The sequence below is a fragment of the Pseudopodoces humilis genome, chromosome 5, assembly GCF_049639895.1.
Source record: "Pseudopodoces humilis isolate 2021_Gansu_Grassland_sample_001 chromosome 5, ASM4963989v1, whole genome shotgun sequence".
Lineage (NCBI taxonomy): Eukaryota > Metazoa > Chordata > Aves > Passeriformes > Paridae > Pseudopodoces > Pseudopodoces humilis.
In genome coordinates this window covers 15,746,640-15,765,903 of record NC_142204.1, presented here as the reverse complement: position 1 = coordinate 15,765,903, position 19,264 = coordinate 15,746,640, and the positions used below count along the sequence as shown (strand labels likewise).

General features: G+C 41.7%; 1 protein-coding gene across 4 annotated transcripts in view; it reads right to left on the bottom strand.

Moving 5' to 3' along the window:
* Positions 1–18,511, bottom strand: part of AGK (acylglycerol kinase) — a 35,412-nt gene extending 16,901 nt beyond the window's left edge. Inside the window, exons 1-7 of one of the 4 annotated variants that reach the window (XM_005527953.3) lie at positions 18,262–18,505; positions 10,439–10,478; positions 6,575–6,654; positions 5,244–5,319; positions 3,797–3,889; positions 2,848–2,880; positions 818–912 (exon numbers count right to left, since the gene is read on the bottom strand). In XM_005527953.3, the coding sequence (XP_005528010.1) occupies positions 818–912; positions 2,848–2,880; positions 3,797–3,889; positions 5,244–5,319; positions 6,575–6,654; positions 10,439–10,478; positions 18,262–18,362 (518 nt within the window). In that variant the 5' untranslated portion in view covers positions 18,363–18,505. Of the gene's footprint in view, positions 1–817; positions 913–2,847; positions 2,881–3,796; positions 3,890–5,243; positions 5,320–6,071; positions 6,204–6,574; positions 6,655–10,438; positions 10,479–18,261 lie in introns of those variants that run through there. The other 3 variants (XM_014256883.2, XM_088054912.1, XM_014256884.2) reach the window with 3 other exon arrangements.
* Between the last annotated feature and the right edge of the window lie 753 nt (positions 18,512–19,264).

Below are 19,264 nucleotides of genomic sequence, written 5' to 3'. Positions count from 1 at the left end.
GATGTTATGCCAGTTGACTCATGGGTTTTATGTATGATGGATACCAGTTCCACAAAGAACAATGTTAATGAATTACTGGGAGAGTGACAGTGAAAAGATTTCAGGATCAAGAAGAAATGAGAGGAGAGGAAGGAAAAAATTGAAAAGAAATGAAGTGTGGGGAAAACAAAGTTTATTTGACTCCCTTTTCTCTTTATAAGAGAACAAAGCAATCCTGCAACAAACTGAACTGCAGGCAACAGATACCACCAGACTGGATCATATCCAGGATGCTGAAGATAAGAATTGGGTTGTTGGATTACTGCCACCATCAGTCCCACCACAGGGAAAAGTCAGTTCTGCCCTGCAAAAGTTAGTAATGGGATACAACCTTCCCCATATTGTATGCCTTACTTTGCAGGTCCTAACCAGGCTATATGTGGACTGGTTTCTAGAATTCTTAGACTGGAGAAGGGTCAGAAAGAGGACTTATTTTTGGCTTATTTTGTAATATCCTTGCTATATCCTTGTCATACCCTTCCTGCTATTCCTAAGAGGCTGATCCTTTTAATCCCTTTTTCTTTTTAAACTCTGAGCATCACACGATCACAGAGAAATTAGACACAGCAAATGATTTCTAATAATACATACATTTCCTTTTAATTTTTAGTCAGTTTTTGGAAGTCATTAACTCAGGCAACTCCAGAGAATCATCAGGCTCTGCCCAGAGACTGCCAACTTCTATGTAACACAGAAGAAAAAGAAAAGCATCAAGCTACCAAGAAGCACTGCTCCCTTGAAAACAAACAACCATGTTTCAGAAACATGCCATACTTACTGGACTTGATTCGTGCTCTCAGGATACAGTGTGTGGCTCAAAGTGCAAGTTTTTCCAAGGGGTATGAATCCTATAGGAATCTTACTGAAGGCAGCCTGGACACATAAGGAGAGTAAATTAACATTTGCATGAAGCTTCCTGTGTGGAGATCACAGCTGTGTCTAGCATCACCCCTTTGGCACTGAGCAGCCAGGCACTTCCTCACACAATGACTCAGTACATGGCACCCAAATCTGTGGAGCCACCACTGCCAACCAGCTACAAAAGAGCTCTCTGTAATCATTAAGAGCATTGTTACATGCATTTTGGCAGCCACATCCCAACTAATGCACGAACTCTGTCCGCAATCTGCCATCTTTCTTAATACTGATGGTGGTATCAAAGGCTCTGAATCCCATTTACCAATGCAGAAATCCCCCTCTGACAGAGTAACCTTGCACAGCCAAGAGATTTTCTCACTTAAGGAAAGGAAATTAATTGCCATCTGAATCATGAAGCAGCAGAAGGTCTAATTTTTGGAAGTCACTGACCATGCTATTTTTCTGTATCGCTGTTTAGCAATAGGGCTTGTTGAAGGAGCAAGTTATTACCCTGTACCTCATCTTAAATCTTGCTTCTTGAAGCAAGTCAGCAAACCAGTGTAAACTACCCCATATTCCAGTGCACCATCTCCCTCCTGGGCAATGCTGCCAGCAGCACAGGGACACAGCCAGTCTGCAGCCACTCGGGAATTCTGGGCTCACTGCACACCCAACAGCTCTCCCCTGCTGTGTCCCTGTCACCTGTGAATCCCAACGCTCTCAAATACCCTGCTCTCATTTTCCTCAGCACTGCTTTACGGAGTGCAGATGAGAGGCTGTTTGCAGCTCCTGCAGTCAAGCTCTGCTCCCCTGGCTGCTAGGAACGGGGCTTCTGGAATACCTTGCATAGGCTCTTATGCAGACAACAGTGTGGCACCCCCAAGGGAAAAGGGAAGCAGAGCACAGAGAGAGTGAGCTCGAATGCAGATCTCTACTCCTAGGACAGAGTGACATAAAGGACAAGAATTCCTTGGGCAAAGACATGAAGTGACACAGTGGCAATACTACAATGCAGTATTCCACCCATAATTGTGCTGGATGCAGAATCTCTACACTACTGCAAAACGATCCAAGCTACATCAAGATAAGAAGCCAAAAAAAATAAAGCGAAATTAGCCAGTAAAGCCTCTAAACTTTTCTTCTACTATTGTCTGATTATAAAAGTCTCAGGATCCAACTATAATAATATTAGATTTAAAACAATGATGTCTCAGAATTGACATAAATAGCCTTCCCTTAAAAATATTGACTTGGTTGCACAGTTCCCCCTGTCACATTCAGACAAAGCAAATGCCTAAACTGATACAATTCTAACTGCCAAGGGTATCATTATAATCTTGTCTGCATCATTTAATTGAGTTTTTGCCAGCTCCTGCCAGAAGGTTTTGGGAACAATGATTCCCTCCTTTCTTCAATAACACGGTCCTCCCACTTTAAAAAGAAAAATTTCTCTCATTTCCATTCAGAGTGATCCACCTTGAGAGGTTAAAATTTGCTTAGTACAACCATCTGCATAGGTAGGTATGCACTGCTTGAAGAAACAGCAAAGCAGTCCCAAAGCAGTAGGAGTGTGACCATAACCAAATTCGGTTTCAAGCCTGTACAAATACAAGAAAAACACATACTTTTGCCCAATCCTTCTGCCAAACAAAGTGGCATGCACAGCTGGTCCATGGGTCTTTGAAAATTGAGCATTTGGCTTCTCCACAATCCCTGTTCTGACGCTGGAAACTTCCCAAAGCCATGGCTTGGGAGTCACTGCACTCCCTCAGAAAGGGAACAAAGAACAACAGGCAGCATTGCAGGACAGTAGCCCAGCTGGACTGTTGCACAGCAAGCGGGCTCCAGCTTAGTAAGTATTTGCTGGAGGCAGCTGAGGCCAAGAGATCACAGCGGATGCACAAGCCGCTCCAAGAAATAAACACAATTTTTAAAATGACACCTTCTCACCTCATCTGCTCTACGGAGAAGTCCAGTTATGACCTGAAAAACATGGGAAATGCTTATTTTTTTTAAATTTATTTTTCAGTTACAGTAAAAAGCTATGGAATTCTCATCTGTGTTTACTCTTTGAGAAGATTTAAGGAGCAGCTACTCTTTCATGGAAAGTGCTACAGTTGTTTACATGGCAAGGGAGGAATGCTCAGCCTGCAAACGTGTTAGAAACAGCAGGTTAATGAGTGAGCCTGAGTACATGCTGGCACCACAACCAATGCCAGTGTAAATGTTTTAACACTGAATGATGCTCTGCATAATGCAAAACCAGCACTGGTCAGTACAAGTAACAAAAGGCCAGAATGAACTTGCAGATGTATTCTGATCACTTTCTCTTAAGGTCATTGCATTAATTTAGCCATTGTCTTATGAAATCAGCAGTTAGAAACCAGGACCTGCCTGAGTAAAATACAGTCTAGAAAGAGCATCCCCTGGTTCTGCTCCTGTCATTAATCATCTTAACAATAGGCATACATTAAATATGTTCCACGCTTTGTTATCATTCCCATGTAATTTTTAAATTATCTGATTCCCACTTAGCAAAATATGCATTCGTCTTAGGGAGTATACAGAAAGGAAAAAACTTTAAAAATCAAACCATTACAACTACATCACACAGAAAAAAAGAGCCACATCCCTCCAAAGCGTTTGCCCATTCTAGAATAAAGTTCTGGAAGATAGTTATGCCACACACTGTTTTTGCCCCACTCCCATCATCACTGTAAGACTAATACCAATGAGCAGAGTATTCTGTCCCCAGAATATTATAGTATTTTGTGAAATACAGATACTAAACTGGACAGATCTCTAGGAACAGTTGTTATGATGCTGCTACATTGCACAGACTCGGTCTTCTTGCCCTCATCCCAGCTATGATTCCCAACAAACCAGGCTCCAGCAGTACCTCTTGGACTGTGCCATCTCCTCCTGCAATAATGATCAGATCTGTGTTTTCCATTAATTCCAGAAGCTTTTTTGCTTGTCCCTCATAATCAGTCTGAAGAAACAGAGATCCCAACATGAGGACTCAAATGACTATTTCTAGTATATCTCTTTTACAGAAAAAAGAATCATCTATCCATGTGGTTAATAGTTATTTTTATACAGGCACACAGTACTGTATATTACTTACAATCAGAATTTTTTTTCAACTGGTAAAACCATTTTGATGTATAATATAATATGTGTAAGTAAACACACACACACAGAGGTTAAGTGAAATATCAGAGCAAATCTTACTTGATAGACCTAGAATACCATAGCAATCATCTTATTTCCAGGTAATATTATATTGAAACAAAACCAGAAGCCAACCACTTGCAGAAAAGCTTTCACTATCTTTAACAGCCAAAGTGCTCAAGTGCATCTCCTGAAACACAGCATCACAGCATCAACTACATAAAAGGCCACTGCCTGACAGCCACTGACAATGGATTAACAGTAAAGAGTACTGACTTTTTAAACCATCAAAACTGTCTTCTACAAAATTAAAGTCTTCTACAGAGCCATCTCAGCCTCACTTCCTTGTCCAGCCCCGTTTCGCCAACTTGTCAGGTCTGATGCTACTAAGCATCATTTTTAAGTCTTGTAAAATAATTTCTTCTCTTAGGGTGAGCCTAGGTATTTTTAATGATTAAAGAAAGGGATTAATAAAAACAGCATTTTAATACTAAACCTTGTGGAAAAGATTCCAAGACAGACAGATGCATATCAGAGTGCTCTGCTGTTAGGACACACTGATTTTTAAGCAATCTACATATCACAGCCTCAAAAAAACTGCAGAAAGATAAGAATCCCTTCAATGTTTCCTTGTTCTTCTCTTTCCAAATAAAACCTGTTTGTTAATTCACACCATTTAAAGCTGATTCTACTTACATGGTGCAAACATTTAATTATTTGGAGAGACACAGAAATAATTTCAGTAGGAAAATAAAAGCTTATTTTTTAAATTAATCTGAACAGTTCAACCGCATGTCAAAACTCCTCACTTTTCAATTCTTCAGGTTCAGGCAAAAATGACAATTTCAACAGCAATGGGCACGCACCACTAGCCAGCACTCAAATATTCAGAGAGTTTTCTCTCAAACATGAATTACAGAAGGGCTGCTTTAGACAGACAAACAAGCATATGTACTGCTTTAGCTGAAAATTAAAATCTCACTACACTGCTTGAAAACCGTGAATTATAAAGATTAAGTATCAACTTAATATCTCAGTATTTATTTCTTCCTATAAGATGTCTACAGGACAACTGAGAATTCCAAATGCATGCAGATTTGAATTTCAATTCTCCAAGAGGAGAAAGAAGAGCAGTCAATATTTCTGCAGAGGAAGAACCCATCAGCTCTTACCTTAACCACAGTTACATCCAAGCCAGATAAGTGTAAAATTGGTGCAGCATTCTTTTCAAAAAGGTTCCCAGCTTTGCTAGAAATAACAGAGTAAAAACAGTTTAATGAGTTTTTTCAGCTGTGGCTGAAAAAAATTTAAAAATAAACAAAGAGCAAGAAGAAATCTACTTAAAACCAAGAATTCATTTTCCATAATCAGTTGCTCAACCTGACAGTCAGGAAAGATGAGATTTTGTGTGGTTCAAATGTATTACATTTCTAGTCTCATATGTCAGATGTCAGGGTTTTATTGCAGTTTTAATAAATGCACAAGATGCCATCTAAGTTTTGCCAAAAATAATTTTAAAAACCCATTAAAATAAACTAAGATCTCCAGAAAGAAATTTATTAGAAAACTAATAACTTACAAAGCAACAGCCTTTAGGACCACAAAGATGGCTCATGTGTGCTTTAAGAAATATTTTTAAAATCCCAATTATTTATTACTGCATATTATTAAATAATGTTAGAAGCAAAACTCTATCTGACCTTTTTTGTTACAGGACTGATAATTTTATGCCTGTCATTGCATAATAAAATATCACTAACTATAAATTGTTTACAAACATGAGACTTGATTAATACTATGCATTTTCCAGACTCACAGAAGCATGTGAGTTCAAGCACTTCCATGTCATCTGTAACATTCCCCTCATATTGCTAGTAGCAATTCTCTGCCCCTCCACAAAATGCAACTATTCCAAAGCTTAGCTGATCAGCAGAAACAGGCACACATCACATCCAAGATTATGGTTTTCTGCTAATGAGCACGTAAAAATAGCAGCCGACCTCTTCCAGGAGTCTTGCTCCGAGCCCATATTTAGCCTCTCAGTTTGTGGGCACATCCCTGTCAAGGGCAGGTTCCCACAGAAGTAAGATCACTTCTTGCCAACTTCAAGTCTTGAAGCAATCAAGGTCATCTCTCATTCCTCTAGTTTTTGAGGATGGAAATATATCAGATGCAAAAGTTTGGAAGGAAGACAAAGAAATTCTACATTCAAAGGAATGACAAAGGCCAAAACACAAGATTAAAGAAAAAAAATGAAATTATATATATATATATATATTTATACATATATTTAGAAATTACTCTTCCACCTCAAGCAACTAATTCTATTTCTCATCCCAGTACTTTTGGTGAAATAAAGTTTGGCATAGTTACATAGCACCAGCTTGGCACCAGAGGGAGGCAAAAATGAGCTCAAAAATCTGGCTGGCTTTTATAGTGGATAGCAGAGCAAAAATGCAGAAAGAGTGGCTCAAATGAGAATGCTGGGAAGGGGGAATTTTACCCTTTGCAAGCTGCTGGGTTCAGGAAGACTGTTGCTTTCTTCAATGGCATAGTGGCAGGGATCAGCTGGTTGCCAAAAGCCTAAGTAAGAGAAAAAAGGCAGGGCTCAGTTTATCTTTTAAGCACACTGCTAAAACAGTTCCAAAAAATGCATCTCTACAAATGTCAATGGGCTTTCAAGCCTCATGACATTCAGATGACTTCCATCTTCAGCCATTGTACAGGTCTCTTATTCAAAGATCTGCACTCTTAGCAGCAGCTCACATCACTGTCATAAGTACTCTTTAGCTCATTTTTACAATTCCACCACCACTTCGTTTTTGTCAACCTCTGGTTTTCTGCAATGGGCAGAGATCCAGGGAGCTCTCCTTGACTCCAAGGTTATGGGATTTTCTTTCCTTATGTAATTCTCATACACCTGCCTGCCACCTTCTCTCCGCATTCTTTCCAACTTCTGAACTTTAATTCCTCTATCTCTTCTACTTATTCTATTATTTTCTATGCTTCAGTTTTTGAAGACAGGAAAGATAATTACAAGAGAATCTGCCTTGACCTATAAGCAAGTCCACTGTTTCTTACACTTTTTTTAAACTAATCTCTCTCTATAAAAGTCATTCAATTCCTCTTCAACATTTAATCCAGTTCTGAAGAGGGATCTCAATTTTAAATTCTTTGAGAGTTCCTCCACAAAGTCTCTTGCACTTCGTACCTATTTCCAAAACTGTTCAGCACAGCAAGAAAATGCAAGACATCCACATATGTTACATCCTGCTCTAAGTCTCTAGAAAGTCAGTTAAAGGCATCCTCACTAACACACCTAATCAAACTGGATTTGAACACAAGGAATACAAGGTATTCAGCAATACCATCCAGAAGCCCCAGAAAGAGTAGGAACCAGCGCTGAACAGGGCCCAGTCAACTGTCCCTGGCTTTTTTTCCTTTTTATCTTGGAAGTTAACCCCCTAGCAGGAATTTTTATATTGAAGGAGGTGATACTGTACACAAAGAATATATTTTAGTGGTTGTTAGCTGTTCAAACTTATTATTAATTCCACTTGCAAATTTGAGCTCAGGAAACCTCAATTTAAAGAAGGGTACAGCTGGCTGTACTGCTTAAAACATCTGAATTTCTTCTTCAGGAAGAAAAAGGATGAGGAAAGTTGCTGAGAGTAAAGAAATCTTCAAAGTGAAACAAATCAATAGCTCTTAAGTGTTACTCAAAGATCAGCTGGAAAACACCAACTTATTATATTGCAATTGTTGGGTGGGAATTGGGGAATAGGGGACCTCTAGCACATTACAGCTGTTAGAAACAACTAATTATTTGCTTAGGGGGCATGATATGATGTATTTGCATGCTATCTAACAAGGCTCTAAACAACCCAACAAGGCTCATAAAGATTTTATTAGTAATGACATAATTGCTTCTTCATGTAATATACTTAGACATTTATGTTACATACAGGGACATTTCTAAAGCAAATGCTGATTTGTAAGACAGGAAATAAAAAAATAATAATACAATATTCTAGAAGTCTTTCAGAGCAGAACATAAGTAAAGACAACTAATAGTCATACCATATAAATGGTAATTAAATATATATATGAAGGTATAATTTAGGTAAGTCAATGCCTTTTTCACTTTCTTGTCAAATGCACACTTCCAGGTACTGTATTTCTGGACTTCTACAATGACAATCACTATTTTACAACTATGAAAAACCCTTTATGCAAAGCTTTTATAGTGCTTTATAAATACCAGCAAAGAAACTACATTCTTTTAAAGAAAACTATCCTTGAGTGAATTGTTGTCAGCTAAACAGCACCTCTTTAACACGTGTCCAGAGTTTAGCAACAAAAAGGTCAATCAGCAAGACTGATTTGCCACAGAAGTCCGAGTCAGCTGACACTGACTTATTCCAGAGACAGAAGTGTAAAATGTTAAAAATATGACTAAAGGGCTCTTTATTATAGAATCTTTCCATAATCATTTGCCACACCAAGGTTGTCATTATAAACTGGTATTTAAATCCAGACACACGTGGCAGAACCTTTGCAGGAAATACTGCTGTCATGGATACTTTCTCAGGAAGCCAGGTTCCTCATCAATTTGATAATGTAACAGGCTTAAAAATCTAAAAATCCAATGTAAAAATGGTAAGAACTTTACACACACTTCATCCGGACTAAACTTTTTCTTCAGTGAATTTGCCTCTATTTTTTTTCCAATACCTATATGCAGCACTACAAAAGCAAGTAGCATTTTTCAAACAATTTTAGATTGTTGTTATCCTGAAGAACATACCAGACACTTAATGCCTTAATGCAGTATTGCTGTGTGTTTTCAAGCAGTACTTGGCACTGACACATCAGTTAGAATGGAAATTACAGCAAAAATTGATTACTAGGCTTTCTGGTTCATTCCTTTCTAGTGCAGGAGTCTTCTGCAGGACATTTTCCCAGGCTTTAACCACTAAAATTGCAGGAAGCTCTATTGACAGTGCTTTTGTGTTTTAATTTTCAAGAATAAGCCATAATGGAATAGAACCTGCCACTTAATAACTGGACTTAAGAAACGGGAAATTCAGGATTTCCACAACTGAACTTCTGCTAGTACCAGTCCCTTCCTTGGCATTTACACTTTTTTGACAGTACACATAAACCACTCCATCAGCACCTTTTAAAAAAATTGGTTTAATTTGGTCAGCATGCTTCAAATACGGAGGTATTAGTGGCTATTTTTTGTGCTATAAAAAACTTCTATCACTTTGTTATTATGCAGTAAAAATTAATATTGAAAATAAAAACCTCTGGTTTTTATAAATAAAAATCATGGTTTATGAAAGCAGTATTTTCAGGGAAAGATTTTCCATGCTTTTTCATGAGCAGTGAGCTCCCTTACATCTATTCTGACATGAAGATCCACTGCACAAGACTAGTTGCTGTGAAAATCTTTCAACAGTAGACAGGCTGAAATTGGGATAATTCAGGTGCACAACACTTCTCTACAGAGAAAAAAATAATTTTACCATTCTACTCAGGCCCCAGTATATAGCAATGGTGGGAGAAGCGTTACACCCTGCAAAATGTCAAAGATCTGTCATGAACAAGCAGGTTTAGAATAAACTTTATTTGTGGGAGGTAAAAACTTAAAATCTTACAGAAGTGATGCCACCCATGGGCAGTAGCACTTACACCTCCAAAAGACTGGTTATTAAGGACAAGATTTCTTTGTGGGAATATTACAGTATGGGAGTTTGTAGACTGCTGTTTGCCCATGCAGGCAACAAACTATGAAATGCTACCCTGAGAGAGTAACTCTCCCCTCTCAAACAGTGGCCTTCTTGTCACTGATCAGCAACCACGCTGTCCCCATTAAGTTCCCACTACATGGGTCCCAAAAGAGCTGGGTCAGTCAGTCATCACAGCTGGCATCCCCCTGATAAAATCACTCAGGGTCAAACAGACAAGGGAGAGGTCTTTGCAGCTGAGCACTGACATGAAGCGGTTTGCGCTGCTTCTGCCCAGACTACACCCCCCTGGTGGGGCTGGGATTTCACTCTTATCAACAAATCATCTTCCCACCAGAAGTTTACAGGCTCATGTGCAGCAATGGAGGTCTGGGTAGCTCCAGCAGTGACTAAGATCGCCCCAAGGGTAATGCTGCACTCCCCTGCAGCAGCAGCCAGGACACGCAAGGGGCAGTACCCCCCGTGCAGCCCTGGGCATTAAGGGAAAGAACACAGATGGCATCACTATAAGGCTTGTCATGTAGGAAAGGCCTGCTGGGAAAATCTCAGGAGCCATGCACAACCAAGATAAGAGGGAGATTTTAATCTAATTTTATTACTTTAAGTGGTATTACCTGGGCTTCTTGGCATGCAGCTCTTCGTAGCAGGTTATCACTATCAGGTAAGACAGAAAAGAGAGGGGACATTACGTTGTGCGAGTTTTAAACAGTTTGCTCATTTTTAAAATGTATGTACAAACCACTTTTACACACAGTTTGACAACACTGAAACAGAAAAAGCCCCAAAACATTTTAAGGATAAAACACCCCCATTTATACACACATGCATATTTTTTTCTGCATGTGCACACAAACATTCTTTCTACACAAAAGGAAAGCAGAAAACAAAGACAATGACATCAGCTCTGGCACATTGTGAAACTGTGATTTATTTGTTAAATTGCTTCATAACTGTACTCCAGAGCTCAGGTGTGGGTTTTTCCAATGTTTTCGCTGCCTGGTGTTTACACTGAATGTACTTACCATTCTGGCAGTAAGAGTAGAGTAAGTAGAAGGGTTCTAGGGAGAAGTCTTTGTGCTTTACAATTGTGAACTCCCCTCTCCATCAGTTTGCAAGCCAAACACACCTTAATGCAGCACCTCCCACCCGCCTAGGTCTGAGCAGGGCCCAAAGCAGTAACTCAGAGAGGTGAAAAACACTCATTAAGTGAAGTGTAAAAACAAAAGAAAGTTGATCATTGCTAGATATGTCACAGATGATCATTCCAGAAATACACACCTGACTTGTCACTGGCAAGCAGGGTATATAGATGGTAAGCACTGGAGACACAGCTACTGAGTGAGTAATCGAAGTCTGTTCCTTCCCCAGCCTCAAAAATGCCCTATTTCCCCTTGCAGACAAAATGGCAAGTACTGTTCTGCTGTGCCCAGAGTCTTGCCTGTCCTCTAGGTACCAACACTCTCCATCCTGCAGCTTGTGCTTCCCAATACCTGGCAAGACCATATATTCTTGTCTCAAAACATTACATACAAAAACCCCCACATATAGTCAGCATACCAAAACTAACACTGTATCAACCAAAAGGATTAAAGGTCACCAGACAAAAACAGGTGACTGGGAGAACAGCACACTTCTGCCTCAAAGTGTGGCTTGTCAGGCCAAACCCTGCCACGGAAATGGCAGAAGAGAAGGCAAGGCCAAACCCTGGTGCCATCTGTTTGATTCCATTGGTTTACAGTATTTCTCTGTCACTGGAACTATATAAGCTGCTCTTTTTGGCATCACCAAGAGATGCTGCAATGCCATAAAACGAGAAGTAGGGTGACTTCAGGTGAGATATAAAATTGGGTTCTGAGAAAATAACCACAGCATAAAAGCCACAGATTTATTCCTGGTAATAACGAAAAGACAAAGGAAGAGGTGAAGCGTGGAAAAAGAAAATACGTGAATAATACCTCATCAGGATAACAAGTAACTGGAATGTCTGCAAAAAAATTCCCCAGAGCCATACTGTCATATTCGCTCCTTAAAACCAAAGGAGTAGATAATTTGTATTGAGCACCTGCAATATCACTTAGAGGAGCAACAGCCTTGGGTTTGATTGCAGCATTATGATGGAAATGCAGCAGTTTAAATAACTCTACAAAGGTTGGTGTTCCAAGCCGTGCAACAGCAGTGTCACAGCTAATTCCAGCTCAATCAAGACAGCATGACAGGTGGAGTCCACACTGTGCCACTGAGGGCATGAGCCCTCACACAGGGACATTTTCCCCCTCCTCTGTGACCATGTGTGGCCAAAGTGAACAGAAAATAATTGCAATTTCAATATATAAAGTTGAAATATTATGGCATATCAAGGAGCCCCCACTATCAAATGAAAGGGTGCACACTTGATGTCTTTGAGAATTGCTGTCCTAACCTTCTGAACAAATCCCAGCCAAACCCACATTATCTGTTTACTTCACATTGATGCTATTTTGTTCAGAAGTCAAGCTCTGTTCACACTGTCAGCCAGTTTGTTTTCCTGGCGCCCGCAGCTTTATGCTGCAGTGCTAACTGCCTTTAAAATGACGTCCAGCAACATTTTCCAAATGCAAGCAGAAGATATTGTGCTCCCCTTCTCAACCTCAAAGAACCTCAAAACAACTGTCAAGGATTCACCTCAATGAGTCTTACCCATAAAAATTAAGCTTGACAGCTTAGATGTCAACATTTATGCTGATTTTCTCCTGCATTGAAGCACTTAAAGAGACAGAAGAAGCCTACTTCGACACTTACCATTTTGGTGTCAAAGGAAAAGTTTAGGTTTAGAAAAATCATTTACCATCAGCAATTTCCAGGAGATTTGTCTCACTTCTCCAGCAGCACAGCACCCAGAATCCCATACCATCCAAGCCATACTCATAGAATTTCCACTTAATTCAACTGGGACATTTCAAAGTCATCTGAGTTTGTCAAGGATGTCCCAAGTTTGGTTTAAAGGTGCCAGATAACAGTAAATGTTTTATTTCCTTAAAATATCATGTCAACATTTAACTAGCTTCAAACTCCAGAAAAAAACCAGCACAGGTACAGTCACAGGGATGCACCTGTAAGAACAGCAGCTCTCCTTCTGCATCACAGCTGTTGCCTTTACTCACCTCACCTGGCTCACCTAAAGTACCCCAAGTGGCACTGCAAATCCTCTGCAGGTCATAACAACCAATAAACAGAGCTAGAAAAATGTGAAAACCAGCTAAAATGTAACTTCTTAAAGCCTTCTGCCTCAGCATGTATTCATTCTCAAAATACGACTGCTCACCAGCTCCCAGAGAAGATGAGACTTTATTAATAAATGTAAGATTTCATTGATTTTTTGTACTATATTGTCTATTATTAGGTAGTAACAAAGCCTTTTCAGCAATGCTCAAACATGAGCAGGTGGAGGTGGAGGGAAATTGCTCCATTGCCTTAAAGAACACACAGAGATTTCTCCTGACTTGCACCATATCCACAGCAAACTAAAAATCAATTTTTACTTTATGTTTCCCCTAAGGCCTTATCTACACAATTCAGCATCACAGCCAAACAGACAAGCAGTGTTGCATCTGCTGGCCAACTCAGGGCTGTCTTCCTGCTGTGAGAATTAAGTGTCACACAGCTTACAGCTGGGCCAACTTGCTTAAGCAGTAAAAAATTGGGAAACGGAGAGGAACAAACAGTGGCAGCAGGGTCTGGAAGAAAGAGGCTGTCCCAGGCTGAACTCACAGACAGAACACTCCCAGCAAAGCCTCAAGGCCAGCAGCCACAGCAGCACAGACTCTGTGGAGAACAGAGCAGGCTCACACCAAAGGATGGAACCAACACAGAAAGGACAGAAGAGTGACTGTGCACAGCTCCGCACGCCCCAGCCATGCCAGGCTGACAGCACACAACATCTGTACAACTCACCCTGATAGGGCTGTTCTGATTTCTCTGCAACACCCCTAGCGCAGGACAGCTGACCACTGCTCCTGCCCTCGACATTTTCAGCTGGAACAGGGCATTCACACCCTTACACATAAGCACAAGATCCACACAATTTAGTGTGGATGCTTCTCGAGATGAGACTGAGCCTTGTGCCCAAGTGCCAGCAGAAGCCAGGGTGGAAAGGACAGTTCCCATGATGAAAGGTCACCCAGGGCAGCAATGAGCGCAACAAGCAGAAGACAACAAAGTTAAACTGACACTGTTTGAGGCTCTCAGCTGCAGCAAGCGTCTGTCTTGGATCCAACCAAAGCAACTCCCCTTAAAATGATCACACTAAAAAATGTAAAAAAGAAGCTCAGGATCTCATTCCAAACTGGGTTATCAGCATTAAATCTAAGACTATTAAATATACTCAAATATGAAGAAGCCAAAAAACTTTAAAGTTCAGTGTCTGCATCAAAACACAGAGTTTTGTGAGGAGAAACTTGACCAAAGCTGTGCACACAGGATCAGTCCTCTGGAGCTATATCAGAACTCCTGAAAAAGATTTTATCTTAGCAGAGAGCTTTTCTGGCTGCTTCTAATACAGAAAGGGCACAGAATCCTCTTTACTGGATATTAGGATTTACTTTCATTTTGGCCTTGGAAGGGCATGAAAGACAAATTTTAGGTTTCATCAGCTTTACCTAAGACTCAGAATTTATACTCTGTTTTTTTGACAAAGTTTTGATGAAATAAAGTCAGCTACTGAGGAAGTATATGCAGAAAGGTGACAAAGTGAGTTATCAGCTGGAAAACACACAGAGACTAACATTCAAATTGTTGATAACAGCACCACTCAGGTTTACTGGCAGGAAGTCAAAGGCTCAGGTGCTTTGCCAGCATTTTCTACTGAGAATGTCAATACTTTAACATATACAGAGTAAAACTAAGTATGTGATTAGTCCACTGCCTCAGTAGAATATCCAAGGTCTCTGTCCTGACATGGTGATGATCACTTATGCAGTGGCATCACTGTAGCAGTCTGGTCAAATCTGACAATCAGTTCAGCTCATGTCCCTCATGCTGGAGATTTCATTTCTGCTGATTTGACGGAGCTGGTAACTCACTGCAACCCCTGGGGATACAGAGAACAGCTGCAGCTCAATTCAGGAAAGGTGACCCAGGACATAAAGTTGAGAGGGGACTCCAAACTTGGTGAAAGTTTTAGAACAATCATATGGCAAAGAACAATCTTTACTTGTAATCAACCTCACCTGCGTACGCTAAGCAAAAGCACGTCACTGTGTATTAACACACATCTGACAATCTGCATACCCTGCAAGCTTTGATCCAGGATATTAAATTAAGTATACCTTGTACCTGCAGCACGATATGCTAGAGATTTAAATGAGTCTAATATATAAATTCATGCAATCTAGAGAAATTAAAGACAACCACACACGTAGCAACACTGAGTTATCCTCCTTCTTCTCAGACAGCACAAGAGTATTTGCTATCCTAAATGCAAGACAATGGATTTTTAAAATATATAATTTTATGAGAGCAAAAGGAATTTCAATATGCATGATGGTTTCACAAGAATGGCAGTAGGGTTCTAGTTAACAGTAGCTCAACCAGACATGACTCCTGTCATTTGAGACATGAAAAACCTCTGTCACCTCCTGACTCACACCCCTGTTGAAGGGGTACATTCTCTACTATCACATGCTTAGAAGGGCTGAATAACACATGGGAGAAGAGGAAAAAGTACAAGGGTTCCTCCTTTTATTCTTCCTGCTCATCCAAATCTCCTTACTTTTAAATCAGTCAGTATTTGAACAAACACATCCCAAACTGAAAGGCTAATACATTGATCCAGAAACTAAATGCTGCAGGAAGAAAGTACCGGGACGAAGCAGCTCCTCAACCTTCACAATTACTGCCACCTTTAGAGCAACTCAGTGATGATCCATCGCACTCCAGCGCCCCTCCTTCCCTTTACACCCTAGGGAGCACAAGCACATCCACACCGGGCTCCACAGCACAGTCTTCACGGTGTGCAAGGGGGCTCCCACACCCATTTCCAGGCAGGGAGGAGGCACTGGGAGCAAGCCTGGAAAAGGCAACATTCTTCTTGTCCATATAGCATCCTCCAAAGTCTTAAGGAAGTACTTCAGAGCTCTTCTGTCCCTGACTACAGAAGAGCTGCAGGACAGACTGTTATTTACAACAGCTCCACTTAATGCAGGCATCATGGCTGCTGCATCCAAAAGGAGGAAGGAACCTTGAGAAGTCAAAAAAAGCAAATTACCTTCTCTCCACAAGAGAAATATTTTAGAAAACCCACAAGGGCGGAAAGAGGGATGCAGGATGGCAAACAAAAATTTTCTTTGCCTGCAAATAAATGACCAACATCTCAGCTACTTCCAAGAAGTCAGAGGCTAATCTGAACCAATGCTGTGCTAAAGCAAGGCTCTTCATCAGGATCATCAGGAACTTGTGATGCCAGAAACCAAAGCACAAGACCTCATTACACTTTAAATGTGTTCTCAAAGACCAAGTATCAGTCTAGTCAGGTATGGCTCATGCACAGCAATTGAGCTTCTGATGTGGATAACAACAAGCCTCAGGGCCAACACAGCCCCTTACAGATCCTTCATTAACCTCTCTCCAGCACTGCCCGTGGCAATCTGTGCATGGGGCAAAATGCACCTCTCTGCTCCCCAGCACAACTGGGACATAGACAAAGAAACTGGGAAGAGGGAATGTACAAAAACACACCAAAAGCCATCCCCACAAGCTGCAGAGAGGGATCCTGGCCTACGCCCTGCTGTCCAGCTGCTACAAGGTAAGGTGCTCACTGTTCACAGAGCATCACAAAGGGCTGTTGAGATCACCTCTGAATTGTTTTCTACACTCTTGCCATCAGGCTCTTGTTGTTCCTTGTTGTTCTCTAACCTGGATAAAACAACTCTCCACAGAGAATGGCCCAGAAACTGCTAAACAGTTGCAGTGCTTCCAAACAGTGCTTCAAACTCAGAAGGCAGTAGCTGCAGACTACATCAAAGTCTCATTGAGCTGTCCGTTACCACAGGATTTTCTACCTTGCATTTCCAGTGTCTCCTAAGAAAATGCTGTATTTTCTTTTACAGATTAAAGGGAGGACAGAGAATGGGATATGCAAAATTTTTCTGCTCCCAGTCTATCATCCAGGTTAAAGCACCATGCCTACATTTGGAGTAAGCAACCCTCAGCACCAAAATTCAGATACCAAAGATTCCCTTTTTGGTTGTTTGCTTTTCATATTTTCCTCCTTATTCCCCATCACATCACCTGTGGCACACTCCACATTCTCTGTGCTCCAAACACAGTTTCACCACTACCACACAAGAAATCACTGTACATCTGAAACCAACAGCATGTGGGCATAAGAACCCGCAGACACAACAGACACAAAGGGGACACTGAGCCTCAGTGCTTCAGGCAACTAAAGCAGATGTAACATGAAAAATAAAGGCTGAATTAATGCCAAAGTCCCTAAGCAAAAGGATGTGAAGAAGGAAAGTATAAATACAACATAAACAGATTTTCCTAATGTTTCTACTGAGGCTTTGGCAGCACTGCAATGTAAGCAGAAAAGGGCACTGTTAAAAACCTGACAAAACACTTAAAAATCATTAAGATAGTGATAATAAACAGCAGAACCAAAAATAAGTTTTAAAAAATAATTTGGCTACACCTGCTATTCGGTTAAATGTATTAACCATAATCTTGAAGGACAAGGATTAAAAATATAAACTCATCTTTTTAAAGAACACCAGTGAGGATTTTACTTACTGTAAATTTACATTTACTCCACAGGTAAGCAGTGGGAATGACACCACTAGGTATAACTCATGGGAGGAGCAGCTGACAGGCTCCTTCCAAGCTGGGTGGGCGACAACAGCAAACACCACAGCAGGGAGGGACAGCACAAGGCTGCCTGTGCCAGGCCTCAAGGAAGAGACAAGGACTTCAGCTCCAGCAAAAAGGAGGTGGGAAAGGGGGAGGTGGGAAAGGGGGAGGTGGGAGCACCCACCGCCACAGGGCCACCACGCTGGGATGGGCCACGCTCAGCACATCCTGCGGGCCTGGTGCCACCCATCCTTATCACACAGCCTAAAAGCAAGCAAGCTGAAGGCACACTATGGCTCATGACATTAATTTTTAGTTTAGAAGACAGAGAACCTCCTCCTCTCCAAGAGGCCCCAACATTGCTCACGCCAGCCACATCCCCTCTGTTTAAACCTCCCGCCTGAACCCGCCCCACTCTTACACCACGGCCGACGTGGGAAGGCAGGAAAAGGCTCTGAGCTTCCCACGCCCACAGCTGCTGAAGCTGGAGGGAGACCGAGCCATCCCCTCTGCCTGCCGGGCCCTCCGACAGGGGACCCCCATCTTAGGCGCTGCCCGTCCCTCCATCTCTGCCTGCCGCCTCCCCGCCCGGCCCGGCTCCAGCCGGCATTACCAGTGCTTCCCATAGAGCCAGTGTCCGCCCCAGCCCAGCAGGCAGGCCCCGAAGGTGGATTTCTTCCAGTGGTTCCTGAGGGCCGCCAGCACTTTCGCCATGGCGCCCCGCCGCGCCGCCGCTCCCGTGCCCGGCGCAGCTCGGCTCGGCTGGAAACGGCCCCGCGGCCCCGGCGTTCCGCGCACACACCCGGCCGCACTGCGCTCTAACCAACAAAATAACAAACAAACAAAACCCCCGCGAATCCCAGGGAAAAGAGCTTTCACCCTCCCCACAGTCCCGGCGCTCCCTGTCTTGGTCCAGCCCCGCAGAGGAGCTATTGCTGTGGTCTGGGCTGCCAGCGCTGACGCTGCCGGGAGCGCGCGGAGATGGAGCGGGTGAATGGGTCTTTTTTCCACATCAGTAAATACCCACGGTGGTGCCCCCGCCCGCAAAACGAAACAAAAACAAACAAACAAACAACAAAAACCAAAACAAAAAACATTAAAAACCCCAAGAAAACCTCAAATCTGTCAAAAACACCAAACCCAAACCAACCAAACAAAACACGACAACAAACCCAAAGAAAATCAAAATTCACAAGCAAAACAAAATCACAAACAAACAAACCGAAAATATTCCAGAATACGCAGTTGGAAGAAGTATTGTCCTGGAAGTAGCTGGGGTTTGCTGTTTAAGCCTAACTACTGGGATGGCCATAAGAACCTGGAGAAATGTCTGCAAGCACACGTGGAAAACAGCAGTATCACAAGGATGCCATGCAGCCGTGAACATCCTGCCAAGGGAAGGTGGAAACATAACCAAGGGGCAAGATCTGACCTCGTCATAGAAAAAGCTTTGGGACAAACTAGTGGTGGTAGCCCGCCCTAGCTTTAGGTTGTAACCAGTATTCTCTATAGCTGTTTTTCACAAGATAACCCACCCATTTGATGAAGGGAAGCCAGTATTTGTAATGTTTTTGGATTTCAGTAAAGCTTTTGTCAGGAAAACCCACAAATGCCAG